The 15,644-nt window shown below is 39.0% G+C and overlaps 1 protein-coding gene across 2 annotated transcripts in view; it reads right to left on the reverse strand.

Annotated features, from left to right (window-relative positions):
• Positions 1-15,644, reverse strand: part of MED27 (mediator complex subunit 27) — a 237,913-nt gene that overhangs the window by 153,600 nt on the left and 68,669 nt on the right. The window contains exon 3 of one of the 2 annotated variants that reach the window (XM_004375777.3): positions 9,502-9,632. In XM_004375777.3, coding sequence (XP_004375834.1) covers positions 9,502-9,632 — 131 coding nt within the window. Of the gene's footprint in view, positions 1-9,501; positions 9,633-15,644 lie in introns of those variants that run through there. The other variant, XR_002824001.1, reaches the window with a different exon arrangement.

Raw genomic sequence — 15,644 nt, forward strand, 5'->3', positions numbered from 1 at the left:
GGGGGTGTGTGTGGGGGTGTGGGTGTGTGTGTGTGTGTGTGTGTGTGTGTGTGTTAGAATTTTGTTCTACATTTTTCTCCAGCTCTGTCCAGGACTCTACTGTGATCCCTGTTAGAACAGCCAGTGATGGCAGCCAGGTACCATCTAGGTGTGCTGGACTCAGTTTCCTGAAGGCTGTAGTACTTGTGGTCCATCTGTCCTTTGGACTAATCTTTCCCTTGTGTCTTTGGTTTTCTTCATTCTCCCTTGCTCCAGGCGGGGTAAGATGCAATGGAATAATTTAAAGCAAATCCAATACATCATATCAGTTCACCTGAGCCTTATGGGCATCTCAAACCTAACATGACTTCAAATGGAACTCATTACCTTTCTCATCTGTTTATATACAGTACTTTCTGCACGTTTAGATTCCCACTCTGATCAAGCACATGCCTAGCCACCTAGCCTATAGGAAGAGCTTAATAAATGCTTGCAGATTGAAAAGTATTAAAACATGCATGCACATACACACACACAGAGTAGGTAGCGCACCAGACAGGGGGTCAGGCAGCAGGAATCAAAGGTCCAAATGGAGGGTCTAGAAAATAAGACAGGACACAGGACTTCCTACCTACTTTCTACCCTGGGCCAGCAGAAGTGTGGGTGAAGACAAGGAAACCCTCTGGCTGAAGCAAGAAAGCAAAGTAGTTCTCCTGTCCATCTAAAGTATTACAATCCTGACAAGCTACAAATTTCAGTCTGTGGCTATTAGTTGAACTAAATATGGTTCTCTCAAGGGGAGAAAAGTATCTTTTACAACATATATGCTAATGAAGCACAATGACATAGAGCATTTAAAACAAAATGTCCCTATATTTACTCTCTATAGACAGATTTTTACATTAATATTTATGAGGGATTCCTCATTTATTTCTCCCAGAGATTTTTCTCCTGCCCAAAGAGAGGAGATAAAAGATAAGTAATATGAACCAATTATCTTTTAAACAGCTACAAAGGACTATCTTATTTATCTGCATTCTGCTACTTGATTAATCTTCCTAATATACCACTTTCCACATATTAGGCCCTTTTCATGAGCCCCCAGGGGCTTGCTGTACCCTGTGGTAGCAAGCTGCTAGGCCTCTGCCTAGCTCTCAGGCCCTGTTCACTGGCCCCAGCCTCCAGATCCAATCCTATCCATCCTTACACGGCAGGAAGAATCCGCACGATGGAAAGATCTGAAACTCCAAACCCCCACCCACAGGCATTTCTGTCTGTCCAAATGGCACCTGGTTCCAAACCATTTAAATCTCCAAGGATTATACTGACCCTTTACAAAAGAACCATAAGGAACATCAAAGTAAGCCCATGACATATTGTGAAAAGATGTTCTCAGCCTCATCAGACAGAGGGCAGCATACAGCAACTAAGCCTTAAGACTCCTTGCATCCAACCATCAGGACAAAGTTGGGCTATAAAGGACACAGAGTCCTGGTCCTCAAGGAGTTTTCCATCCAGTGGGGGAGGTAACCATAACTCAAGGGAGAATGTGATAAATGCCACTGAGGAGATACAAAATTAAAGCACTACAGAAGTTAAGAGTTGATGTTTTTTTCCCCTGCCCAGTCAGTGAATTACATTTTTCCTTCCCCAGTGAACGCCCCAGACTCAGAGACATTTTTTTTCTCTGCCAATAACACAAGCACATAAAAAAGGACATTTCAAGAACTATTACTGGGTGTGTCTTCTTTAGTCCTCAAATGAGAATCTCTAAAGAGCAATGAGGGCAATGCAACATTGGAGACTGGAAACATAAGGAAGATCAGTCTATGTCCTTGGCCTCAAAATGCTTTCCAACTCTATTTCAAGCAAATGGAAAGCAAACATATGTGAACAAAAAGCAGAGAGAGAAAATGAAATGGTACTTGTGCAGTTAAATCTTAACAATCCACTAGGGTAGGGCCCCAGGATCTTCCCTCCAGAGGCTGATTTCAAGAAGCTCTGAATACCAGCTATTTGACTACAAAGGGTTTCTGTCACTGTGTCAAGATGGCCTGACATCATTTTATAGTGTAACCAGGCCCTTCACCAGCCACAATTATAAATCTTAAAACAGCTAGGTACATGAGTTCCTCCTAACCTTTCGACCTGTGCTTAGAAAACTAGCTCAAACAAGAGATAAAATTATTTTGTTGACAAAACAGAGGGATACAATGAATTACAGGATTGAGGATCCATATACAGGTAACCCTTGCTAACTGAACATTCCTATCCAAACTCAGTACACTGAATAGATATAAATTTTTTTTTTTTTTTTTTGAGTAAGACTGGTATCCCTCATCATTCCCGGAGGCAGTTCCAGTCTTGCAGGAAAAAGGCAAAAGAAGTACAGAAGTCAGACAGTTTAAACGTGACTGATGTTAATAAATGAGCTTTGGTGGTGTTGGTTATTGGAAACTGATCTCTTCCTTATTAATATGTTCCCACAATGGAGAGAAAAGATTTCTCCATGTTCTAGAATGCAAACAATGTTTTAATCTTTAATTATATTCTCAATTTTAACTCTTCTGGAGAGTTATAGCCACCTAGGCCTAGGATTATTTCTTTATTACATAGCCTCTCTGTGGTATTTGATGAATATTGTTACTTAATACTTGCCAGTAGGGGAAAGAAAGACTTAGTGAATTTCTACCTAAGTTTTGATGACTTTTTCCAAAACTCAGGAAACTTACAGCTGCAAAGTTCTCTGTTTCCTTTCTGGGACACTCAGTACAGGCAACACACTTTCCCTGCCACCAGACCAAGCTCAAGGTGAGTCAGCAACCTGGGTATTACACTTCTCCCTTTTCAAGGTATCCCTGAAAGGAGAGATTTAGGAAACTATGCTTGGCACTTCTAAAGCTCACAGCAATGAACCAGTTTGTTCCTCACTCACTGTTACCTTGCTCGGAGGTAAACTAAACTAAACTCCCAATAAAGAACCAAACCTGTTGCTGCTGAGTCGGTTCTGACTCACAGTGACCCTGCAGGACAGAGTAGCACTGCCCCATAAGGCTTCCAAGGAGCGGCTGGTGGATTCAAACTGTCGACCTTTTTGGTTAGCAGCCAAACTCTTACCCACTGCACCACCAGGGCTCCCTAATAAAAAGAGATGCCAAATATTCTTGTTCAAGGTTCCTATCACAAAAGTTGAAGAATTCAATACAAATTTATCAACATATAAGCAAATTCAGCCCTCAACAAAATATACAGGACCTGAGGAGGCAAAATGAAGGCCATGTCATTAAGAAGAAAATTAGGCCCCTGCAAGGAGGCATGTTAACAGTCACTATTCAAATGACATCTATATCAAGTCTTTTGTAATGAAGTAGCAATTGCAGACACCTGAAGTTTAATACCTGAACGGCTGAGAAAAGGTCTTGAAAATAAGAAACAGAAGAGATAATGATATAATGGCCAGGAAGCTACAAGAAGAGACTCTTGGTTTAGTGAGCTTCATCCTGGCAAATATTTGCCTTGTTCATTTTAAACACCAGTGTCCACGATCAGCTACCACCCTCATTCAACACTCTGGCCAAGGATGGATTTATGTCATTGCTGTACTCTCCATGATTCCTGTTGGTTTTACATTAAGCAAAAGACAACAAGAGCCTCTGTCTTCCAAGAATAGAAGCAGCATTTACCAGACATCTTGGAAAGAAGCCAATCATCTCTATAAGTACCACGTGTAATTTCAAGTCGATGATCTTCTTGGGAATTAGTGTGCAAGGCAGTGGCGGAAAATGAGCCTTTTTCATTTAAACTCCCAGAGCCAAATTAGTGGCCGTACCAAAGGCAATCTGTTGTTCCAACACTGGAACACCTAGGTGTTAGTGGCGTGTCATTATCCCTGTTACCTCCTGAATCAGTGTCATGTCTTTCCATTAACACTTAGTCACTGCATGATGTTTTTGTGTTGTTGCTGATGCTACTCAAACCTGAGGAGGGTCGTCCAAGAACAGGAGCATCAAGTGAGACACCACCTGAACTCTCGAAGGTATTAGACAATATTGAAGTAGATGCAGAATACTGAGGAAATGCTACCAGTAAGTGCCAAAGGACATCAAGGAATATTGTTCAGCAATAAAATGGAACAAGCCACTGATACATACAATATAAATGAATCTCAAAAACATCATGTTGAGCAAAAGAAGTCAGAGAGAAAACACTACATTCTCCATGACTCCATTTATGTGAGGCTCTGAAAGAGGCAAAACTAGGGTATAGTGATAGAAATCAGAAAAGTGGCTGTCTGTGGTGGGAGAAAGATTGCAGACAAGTATAGTCAACTCTCTGGAGGAGTTTTGCTATAAAGAGGACAGAAATGAGTTGGGGGCTGGAAGGGGAAATGTGATTAAGAGACAGGTGTTCTCGCAGGAGATGACTTTTTGGGTAGGCATGTTTTATATGCTAACAGGTATGATTCCAGGAGAAAGGGAGATATGGATGCTGTAGGACAGAAAAAGGTGACCAATCGAGAAATGGCCCTGAGTAGGTGAGAGGGGACTGGACCTAGTAGATATGCAGAAAGGTTGTTCTTAGCTGGAAGCAAGGACAGTTCATCCCTAATAACTGGAAGGAGATAGCATATAGAAGGGCAAGTGCTCTTAAATCAGCAAGAAGTATCTTTTTATAGAAGATAACACGACACAAAAGAAACTGCCTATCCCAACAACTTCTGGGGGGTAGAGGTAGTATTTTTTAAAAAAAAATATTTCTGGAAAACAATTTTTTCCCCTTCAACCCTAAATGAGGAGAATAAGAATGTGTGCAGAATAAGAACACAAATCAGAGTCTGATACACATGAGGTCGACATGAGTTGGATTTTACTCGACTTGACGGCAACTGGTTGGTTTTAGTTGGTTAATTGTATTGTTTACCTTAGAACGTGAGCATGGTAAATAAACACAAACACACACACACAAAAAGAACAAATAAGAGTCTTTCACCTCGGCTGCCACTGAACACCATCATTTCATCAGGCCAAACTGCTAAAACTCAAAGAGTCATAGGCCATTCAGCTTGGCATATTGATTAAAATCAATTACCCCATGTTAACACAAAAGCCTCCCCCCTACACAAAAGTGCATCGTAAAGTTAAGACTGCTATCTAAGAAAGAGCACAAGTAAACATAGCTACATCTGAAATATATTAAATACATAGATATCGCAATATACAACTTAATAGATCAATCAAATAAGACAGCCGCTCTCCAGGCTGTTCTCAATACTACAGGGGTCAAAAGCCGGGCAATGTTTACACAGCAGCAGGGGACATAGCTTCTTTATGAAAACAACATTGCCCCTTCTGCAAAAGACTTCACTCAAACATTTGGGAGTCATGGAGGTGAGGTCGCTTAGTTAGTGCCTCTGAAGGCTAACACATGACAAAAGATCCTTCACTGCAAACAACATCTTTTTCTTTTTACAAGCTTCCTTGGAGGGGGAGAAAAATATAAATCATTAATCCCAGGAATCACTAATCCTGTGGGAACCCAGGGGGGAGTCTGAGTCTTCAAAGACTACTACTGTTAAAATCAACTACATTTTAAAAACAAACACAATGTACAAAATCTCCTGCATTCTTGCCATGCCTGTGGTCTCAGCACAATTAAGTAGAGTCAGTGGTTTTGTTGGAGTAGCCTTGGTGCCAACCAACTTCTGACAGAAGCCAATGCAGAAATCCATCCATCACTGCATTAACAGCTGCATAAAGTTACAAAGGAGGGCGTGTGAGGACCCAGCCACTTGCCCTTCACTGTTCCCCTCTGCTGTTTAAGAGATCCTGTAAAGCCTATGCAAGAAAGCATCTAGCTCTCTTAACAAAATAAAACTTCCATCTTTCACAGCTGGCAGGGCAGAAATTCTGTGACACTTGGCTGGGCCTCCCCAAGGGGAAGATCTACTTCAGCACCCTGCCCATGGTCTCCTTGGGCACTACTGAATCATGTCTATTGTCAGACTTAGCACACTTCATTAAGATGTCCTGCTACTTGTTTGATCTTATACTCAAGAGCTTCCTGAAACCCAAAATTATATCTTGTTCATTCTGTAGGCACTCAGCAAATATTTACTGAATAAATAAGTGAGTGGGGCTTATAGGCTCAGTCACTCGTCTCCATTGTGGAATGTCTCTCCCCATTGGCAACTACGGTGGTTTTAAAACACGTCTGCAAATTCTCTGACACTCTTTCCTTCAAATAGGAGAGCCTCATCTCCTCCCTCTCAGTGTCAGTCACACTTAGTAACTGATTAAAACAAACCAAATGGGGTGGAATTGATGCTATGGGTCTTCTGAGGTGAGGTTATGTAAAGGATAATTTCTTCCTTGCTCTCACTCTTCTTAGATCATTTATATTGCTCATCTGCGAAGAGGATGGCACCTGGAGAGGATATTCGAGCAGCCTTTGGAGAGGCCTCGTGGAGAGGAACCAAGGTCTTCTGTCAACAGCCATCACCTCTGCCACACGAGCCAGAAACCTTAGAAGTAGATCCTCTCTAACCCCAGTTAAACCTTCAGATGACCAAAGCCCTGGCTGATATCTGAAACCTTGTGAGAGGCCAAACCAGAATCACTCAGCCAAACCACTCCTAGATTTCTGACCCAGAGAAACTGTGAAAGATAATAAATGTTTATTGTTGGTAAGCCACTAAGTCCTGGGGCAATCTGTTACACAGCAATAGATAACTAACATAGCAACCTTGGCGGATGTGAGTATTGTTTTATAAGGGGGCTCAAGGGATTTCCTTAATGACAAAGTTAGTTCAAAAAGATCTTGTTATGATCATGTCTTGCTTTTAATAAAATTTTTTAATTTGTAGTCTTCTATAGAACACAACCATAACATGGCTAATTAATATGCAAACACAAAGATCCCATAGATCAAATTATACAGAGTTAAAATTTAACAACTATAATAAATATTGGGATGTGATACAGAATATTACAATACAACCCCTTTTGAAGGTTTGTTTTTAAAAATTATATAGAAAAAAGTCCAGAAAAATATTCACCAAAACCTTAACAGTAATTTCCTCAGAGTGATAGTATTATTCTTTTATTTTTTGTTACCTTTGTTTTCTTTGTTTACGTTATGTATATATTACCAGTACATTATTTTTTTAACTTTTAAAAAACTTTTATAACCCGATTAGGTCAGCAACTATGTCTTAGCTGTGTTTCTATCCCTGACAACTTACGTAAACCAAACCCATTGCTATCAAGTTGATTCCAACTCGTAGCAACCCTATAGGGCAGAGTAGAATTGTGCCATAGTTTCCAAGGCTATAATCTTTACAGAAGCAGACCATCACACCTTCCTCGCACAGAACAGCAGCCAAGCACTAAATCACTGCACCACCAGGGCTCCCAGAGTAGCACATAGTAGATACTTAATAAAAGTGCAAAGAATTCATGAATGTCTTTCAGATACAGATCCTGCCTACTGGACAGTAGTTCCATGAAGGGATTCCAGCATCCTGTGAATCCAAAAAGCTCAATGATATGAAAAAGCAGCAGTCGATTTTCACAGGAGACAGACTACTAAGTATAGGAAATCATTTCAATGCTGTATTCTTAGGACAGAGTAACCACTTTTCTCTTTGAAACTAAGTATTTTGAGTGATTTATTATAAATGTATAATGACAGTTGTGAACACTTCTTTTTTTGGCATGAGAACAGAGTCTGTTGATTGCCTTCGTGCTTAAAATAGTTTCAAAGTGTCCTCATAATAGCATGTCACCTGTAAACAGGTTTCAAGCCAATGCAAATTAACAAATGGTGAACAGATGGACTAAGAACTGACTTTTGTCGAGAGAGTCAGCAACAAACACTTTTTGGCTCCAGTCTTATGGGACCATTAGAAAGTCTTCCACTTCTCGCCAAACATCTTGCTTCAGCAGACAATCCATGCAGGGAAACTGACAAGTTACAAGGCCCATTAGACTTTAGAGAGCTGAAAGCTGAGATGTGCAGAACCACCAAATCAACACACAAGAACAACAGATACAGTTATGTTCCTTAAGAAGCTTTCTGAGAAATAGTGAAGACTCTTGTCTTGCAACACAAAAAGAAGCTGTCCCTATAGTCTCTGAAAAATACTGCCACCTGTGCGTGCAGCATACAGAAAAATACCTGCCAGAGGCTGGTTGAGTCTGTTCATTCTATCATGGAAGCAAATGTTAACTGTGAAGAAAACCTGAAAATCAGAGAAATGGTTGTCTAAGAGTACTCATCGACAAGAGAAGACACTTAAGGGAGTCATCCCTGTGATGTCCCCCAGCTCCTCATGGAACTTTCTCCTCTTCATCCTCCAAGTCTCTGTCTAACGTTGTCTCCTTGGAGAGGCCTTCTTTGATCACCCTACTTAAACAGTTCCCCCATTCCCACTCCCTGCCACCCTATTTATTTCTTTCCTATCACTAATCATAACCTGCAATTCTTGTATGAATTTATTATTATATTGTATTTTTATATTATTGTATTTATTCATTGGTTTAGTTTGGTTTTTGCGTGTGTGTCTTTTTCCCCCACTAGGCAAAAAGCTTCATGAACATGACACCATGTCTGTCTTGCTCATGACTGTAACCCCAGGGCCTAGAACAGCGCCTGGCACACAGCAGTACACAATAAATACTTGTTAAACAAACTAAATGAGATTTTGATAAAGGCACACAAATGAGTCTTACCTGAAAATACTCCTTTGGATTGGAAATTTTAAGACGTAGTTTGTAGCTGAGAATGTAAATAAAATGGGGTACCATAAAAGAGTAGGGCAGACTAGGGAATGAGTTTAAAGTCCAAGTCAAGCTTTTTGGTAGAATTGCCCCTCTCAGGGAAGTGTGCGAGCTGATAGAAAAGCTGCCAGCAAGAACTATATTTTCATGTTTCTGATTCCATATCACTGAGTGAGCTTTGGCACTCATCTACTAGTGCTTATACTGCAAAACAACCCAATAAGCAAATGAATAAATCAATTGTGGCCATATTCAAAGGAATACTATGCAGCAACAAACAGAACAATCTGGATGACTCTAACAGATATTATGATGACAGTAAAAAAATAGCCTATACAAAAGATTACCTACTGTGTATGATTCCATTTATATGATGTTCAGGAAGAAGTAAAATTAATTGATGTTTAAGATATAAGAATAGTGTTAAACTCAGGAGGCAAGAAGGACGGGTATATACCAGAAAAATAATGTCATTAAGTGAACAAATAATGTATGAGGTATCTTAAAATCCTATGTGGAAAAGTCACACACAAAATACATAAAATATGAACTGCATTACAGCCACTTCATAAAGATATATGCAAAATATTTCATCTTTATGCTTGGTTTTTAACGGTAATTCTAACAGTTACCTTTTAAAGAGAAAGAAACAATGGCACAAACATAGTAACTTTCCAATAGCAAAAAACTAGCACAAAGTAGAGTTCACCCAGGACAAAAATATTTTTTCAAACCCATTACTCACTGAGGAGGTAAGACAAGAGTCGTGGGTTGAGCCTTTGGTCTACGTTTAGCAGATACTCCCATCTGGTTAGCAGAACGTTTCAACGACTGTTGATTCAAAAGGCCAGATGCTAGACCTGCATGGTACTGCAACTGGGGAGAAAAACAAAAAAGGGGGAAGGAATAAAATTCGGTAAAAGCAGGACAAGGGGTATTAAACTATCAATACTTGATACATCTTATCCTCTTAGAACATTTTAAATAATTTCAAATACAGCTGCTAACATTCTGCTTCAAAGAATTTATTAAGACAACAAATCAGACAAACAAGGAAAGAAACATGAATATGGTTGTTCACCGCTGCACAATGTAATGATGAAAAACCGGAAATAATCTAAAATGTTCAACAATGAACTGAGACATTGGTTACAATAAAGAACTTTACAACATCCATTTTGCTGAATTAACAAACAAGTTATATTGTGAACAGAGAGACATTTGAAAAGATGTTCTCTAAAAAATTAAGTGTATCTCAAAGTAGAATCTGAGTAATTTTTACTTTCTTCTTTAATTTCCACTACTATTCATGTATACTTTATGTAAAAAGTTTTGAAGTCCATGCCATTTTTTTAAAAGAAGATTCTGAAGTTTTCCTTAGTGATAAAATTAGTTCTAGGAACTCCTGTATTATCATGTCTTGTTTATAAACAAAAACCATGTAATTTGTAGTCTACTACAGTAGACCATGACATGGTTTATTGTATGCAGATTCAAACATATCATGGATCACGTTCAGAAGTACTGAGCTACAGTTTTCAGGAGTAAGGTAACAGTATCAATCATAAGAATTCTGTTTCTATGAAATATTCAGAATGGGTAAGTTCATAAAGATAGAACACAAATTGGTGGGGAGGGAGAAATGGGGAGCAACTGCTTAATGGGTATGGACTTTCCTTTTGGGGCGATGAAAATGTTTTTACACCTAGACAGAAGTGGTGGTTAGACAACACTGTCAACGTACTATATGCCACTGAATTGTTCACTTTAAAATGATTAATTTTATGTTATGTGAATTTCACCTCAATTAAAAATATATCAATCATAAGAGTATGCTCCTAAATATATCTTATAACAACGTATACAAATGGATATAGGCTTACTGAACTGGGTAGAGAAGTTAATTTCACTTCCATGTATATGAGTTGGAATAATATAATGGTAAGGAAGCAACATAATTTAAATGGGCTTTGCTTTGTTCCTGGACAAACTGCTGAGCTTCGAGGTTACTTAGGACAAATCATTTTACTTTTCTATACTTCGAGTTCTCTACTGGAAAAGAGAAATGACACTGTCTAGTTCTAAACTCAATAGGACTTTTTTAAAAATTCATTTCACTCAGTTATAATTTACATAAATAAAATGCACACATTTTACACAAATAGTTTGATGAGTTCTGACAAATGTATATCTGAGTAACCGCCACCCCAATCAAGAAATGGAAAACTGCCATCACTCCAGAAAGCTCTCTTGTGCCCCTCTGCAGTCAATCCCCTCTAACTCCTATCATCAGGATCTTTTGATTTAAAACGCAACCCATCATTCTCACTCATTGCCAAATGAAGCTTATATCCAATTTGACATGTGACAATGACACTTACCTTCCTTTTTTAATCTCATTTTTTTTTATTCTGGATCATAAGAGTTGTCATAAATCTCTCTATAATAAAATTATCCTTGAAAGGTATCCCAATTTTGAACAGATGTAAATAAAACATTCAAATATGAAAATGCCAAGCTAAGAATTTGTATTGAGACCATTTATAACATCCAATATGGTTCTTCCTCTCTACTCAAATTAAGCAAGGTCTTTCAAACATTTATTTAGAATTAACTAAACATACAAATAGTAATTAATTCTGACGCTCTGAATCAATTTCTTTTCAAAATGCTCTTTCAAGACATAGATTTCCTTTGCAGACTCAGCTACACAATGGCTCATAGCAATGAAACTGGCGACCACCTTATAAAAAGGGCTGGGCCCTGGATGCAAAGGCTAATAACATTGTGAAAAATAAATGGCCTCACCCAAAGCCATTGGGCAGCACACAAATATAAAGTGAAGAAAACAAAACCAACTGAAATGATCCGTTCCTTGAAAGTCTCTATAAAAATGAAGATATCCAGTGACCCAGTAAGACTGAAATGTCTGTGTTTGGAGCAGCCATATTTTTAACAGGCTCTTAATTTACTTGGTCGATTTGCTGTGGGAGCCTTATGACTGCACAATACAAGACAAAGATATACCACCTTCATAATAAAAATGGAGCTATTCTCAGGGTGGAAAAAGTGGGCATAATTTGGCTCTAACAACTCATCTTAGACCAATGAATTTTGCTCAAATTTGTTTTTCTCCTACAGATTTCTTAAATGGGAAATCAATGGAAGCAAGGGACAGTACAAGTTTGAAAGACAATGTTTCAAAATGTCAGCTACTTGAGTTTCGATCTTCCCCACCAGAATTTGCAATGAGTGCAATATGCATGGGGCTTTATGGAATTAAAGGGAAAGACAGCTTGGCAGGAGCCCCCTCCTGGCTCAAGAAGTCTCTCCTTTTGGCTCTTCTTCTTTGTATCTTATTAGGGTCCATGCAAGCTCAGCCATTCCAGCCCTGCTGACTCTTTGACTGGAAGAGTCTTGCTAACTATACAGAGTGGCAGGGTGATTTTGCCCCCTGGCATCATTTTGATCACTTGCTCAAAAAAAAAAAAAAAAAAAAAAAATCCAAAACAGCAGAAATGCATGCTAACTGCTGTCTGTTTTTTAAAGGTTTTCTTTAAAATCTTTGCCATCTTGGATGCTCTCAACGTACACTGCACGTCTAAGAGCACATGTGGATAGAAGGACTCCTATTCCCAAAAACAAAATCTGTCCTTGAAAGCTGACTCATAATGATTAAGAGACATTTGTTAATCATATATACATATCCCAGTTTCCAGGAACACGGCTCCAACTATCAAGATCTATAAGGGGCCCATTAAATATTTACTGAACCATCTTTATAATGGGAGAAAAGGTCAAAGTTAATAAAACTGATGGGCAGCTCCTGTCCAACTGGATTTATACATTATTTAAGCACCTAATACTCCATTCCATGAAACACAGTTCTGATCTGAAAAGACTCTTAGAAAATGTTCACTCAGCCAATGGTTCTAAAACAGCAGAAGGGAGTTCAGAGCTAATTCACAAATTAACATTAAGAACACATCACTCCCAAAATACTGCCATAAGTTTTCAACTACAGGTACTGTAATATTTCCTATAAAAATCTATTTCAATAAACGTACTTCTCTCCAAATGTCTGTGGCATGGAAACAACTCTATTTCAAAAAGCAACTTATCAAAGTTCTACTGTGATTTTTCTATCCAAGATCATTTCTTCACTTTCTTTTAACTTCCACATATTACAACTGGGGGGAATGGGAGTGTTTATATGGGGAGTGGAAGTGGGAGTAGTTCTTTATTTACTGGTGAGTTGCCACTTGGTAGTAACAGCTATTTCAGTGTTCTCTGGATATTTTAGAACAATTCTCTCAGTTTCAATTTTGCTATCTATTAATTCCAACCTTCTATTTTCTAACCTAGGATTTTTCTGTCAGTTCTCAATTTAAAGCCCAAACCCTTGTGGCATAATAAGTGCTACAGCTGCTAACCAAAAGGTCAGCAGTTCAAATCCACCAGGCACTCCTTGGAAACTCTATGGGGCAGTTCTATTCTGTCCTATAGGGTCGCTATGAGTAGGAATCGACTCGACGGCAACGGATTTGGTTTTTTTGGTTTTTTTGGTTTCGGTTTTCTAATCAATTACGTCCACTAATTACCTCTTGTTGTTGTGTGTCATTGAGTGGATTTCGACTCACAGCCACACTATATGACAGAGCAGAATGGCTCCATAGGGTTTCCCAGGCTGTAATCTTTATGGCAGCAGATCCCCAGGTCCTTTCTCCCACGGAGCCACTGACTGGGTGGGTTCGAACTGCCAACCTTTTGGTTAGTAGATGAACCACCGTGCCACCAGGACTCTTAATTATCTCTACACCTGCGAAAATTTCAACAGCCTAATGATCTGGGGAAAAGACCAACTAGAATTATGAAAACCTTGATATACTTAATAATTTTAAAAGTAATGCTGTTTTAATAATTTTAGAAGTAATGCTGTTTTAATAATTTTAAAAGTAACGCTGTTTTAATAACATTAAACATGTAAGAACCTCCAAGTGTTGGGAGGCAGGATCCTGGTAAACGTTAACGTCTAGATTAAGAGTCTCTACAATAAGCATCCTCACTGGAAATGTGCTACTGGGCTCTGCTACTAACAAAGCTGTGTGATCTTATACATCTCACTTCCCTCTCTTAAAAACATGCATTATTTTTTTTCTCCAAGAACCCTTCTAGCTCCAAACTGTGGTTCCTCTGTGTTTCTAAAGGAGTTACAAGGGCAAATGGAAACATCTTAAAGTGGTTCAGTAATGTTCCCACAATAATCATACAATAAGTTTAACAAACCTTTTCCCCACAGATAGCCTCTGTCTTGACAGAATCTGCTTCTAAAGAAGTTCCAACTATTGGAATCCAAATTCAATTAACTTTAGTATGCTTCAATTCACAAATAACAACTTATACTGAAACTAATCATATGAAAACAAATGATAAAAATAGAATTCAAACGGAAAATTTCTGACTTAAATTTTGAGTTCAAAAAACCAGATAAGCAATGATTGCCCTGGTTAATTCTTCACTTGCTTCATGTCCTCCACATTGTTGTAAACGCTTCTAAACCAAATCCACTGTCATTGAGTCGATTTCAACTCACAGCGACCATATGGGACAGGGTAGAACTGCGCCATGGGATTTCCAAGGCTGTAAATCTTTACGGAAGCAGACTGCCACATCTTTCTCCTGCAGAGTGGCTGGTGGGTTCAAACCGCCAATCTTCCGATAAGCAGCAAAGCGCTTAACTGCTGTACCACCAGGGCTCCTTGTGATTGCTTCTACTTGCTCCAGAATAGATAAAGCAAATGTTTTACAATGGACAGAAGTCTGAGAAGGAAATTCATCACACCAATCATGTTCAATATATTAACTAAGCCAGTGGCATTCAATTAGGCCTATTACGTAAAAGCTGAAGCGTATGCTAGAACCTCCCTGGGGTCTATGGTACAGCATCTCATCATAGGTAACATTATTCTATTCCTGCCATATGGCATGATCCCACTTTAAGAAAATCTGACATTCAAAAATCTCAAAACTTACAAACCAGATCAATCAAGATGTGATTCCTCCCACTACAAAAATCATTATTTCCTTCTCAAAGGATTTACCAAAGACTTTCTTTAAAAAACAAACAAAAATAGTAAGCAGTTCAAATCCACCAGCCGCTCCTTGGAAACCCCATGGGGCAGTTCTACTCTGTCCTATAGAGTCGCTAAGAGTTTAATGTTAAGGTATGATTCATTTTATTTAAAAAAATTAATTTACATATAAGTTTCTAAGAATACTAGCAAGATACATTGATACTGCCAGTAACTAAATCCTTTGGATGAAGAATGGGCTAGAACTAAGTCGTTATAGCAAATTCTGGCCAGCTTAGGCCAGAGGTTCTACAGAAGGGGAAAAAATGATCAAGAGGCTGGCAAGTCTTGCAATCTCCTCTTCCAGTCACCCTAGGCCAGTTTCCCTTCTCTGAGCACACAGCTCTTCCTATCTGTTCTGAAAATTTGGCACCCAGAAAAGACAGTCTTGTATTATCTCTTGGTCCAGGAGTGAAGCTGGCCACCCAAGTAGACATATCTCAAGGGCAGAGACTTTGTTACTTATTCCTCTGTATTCTCTACAACGTCCAGGATGGTACACTGCATACAGGAGATGCTAATGAATTCCTTAACTGAGAAGCAGAGTGGCAGATCAGTGAAATTACTATGGCCTGGCCTGTCACTGAAGCCAACCTAGAGAACAGACTGGCTCCACCCAACAATCCTCTTATGGCTGACCTCTTAAGAAAGCAAACACACTGCTGTGCAGGTGCTCACTGTCATGATAGATTCATGAAGGGATCCTTTTTCCTCTTATTCTAACTGCCCTCCTAAGTGGGGATTCTGAACCCCTATG

This window comes from Trichechus manatus, unplaced genomic scaffold (genome assembly GCF_000243295.1).
Source record: "Trichechus manatus latirostris isolate Lorelei unplaced genomic scaffold, TriManLat1.0 scaffold00038, whole genome shotgun sequence".
In the NCBI taxonomy this organism is placed as follows: Eukaryota; Metazoa; Chordata; class Mammalia; order Sirenia; family Trichechidae; genus Trichechus; species Trichechus manatus.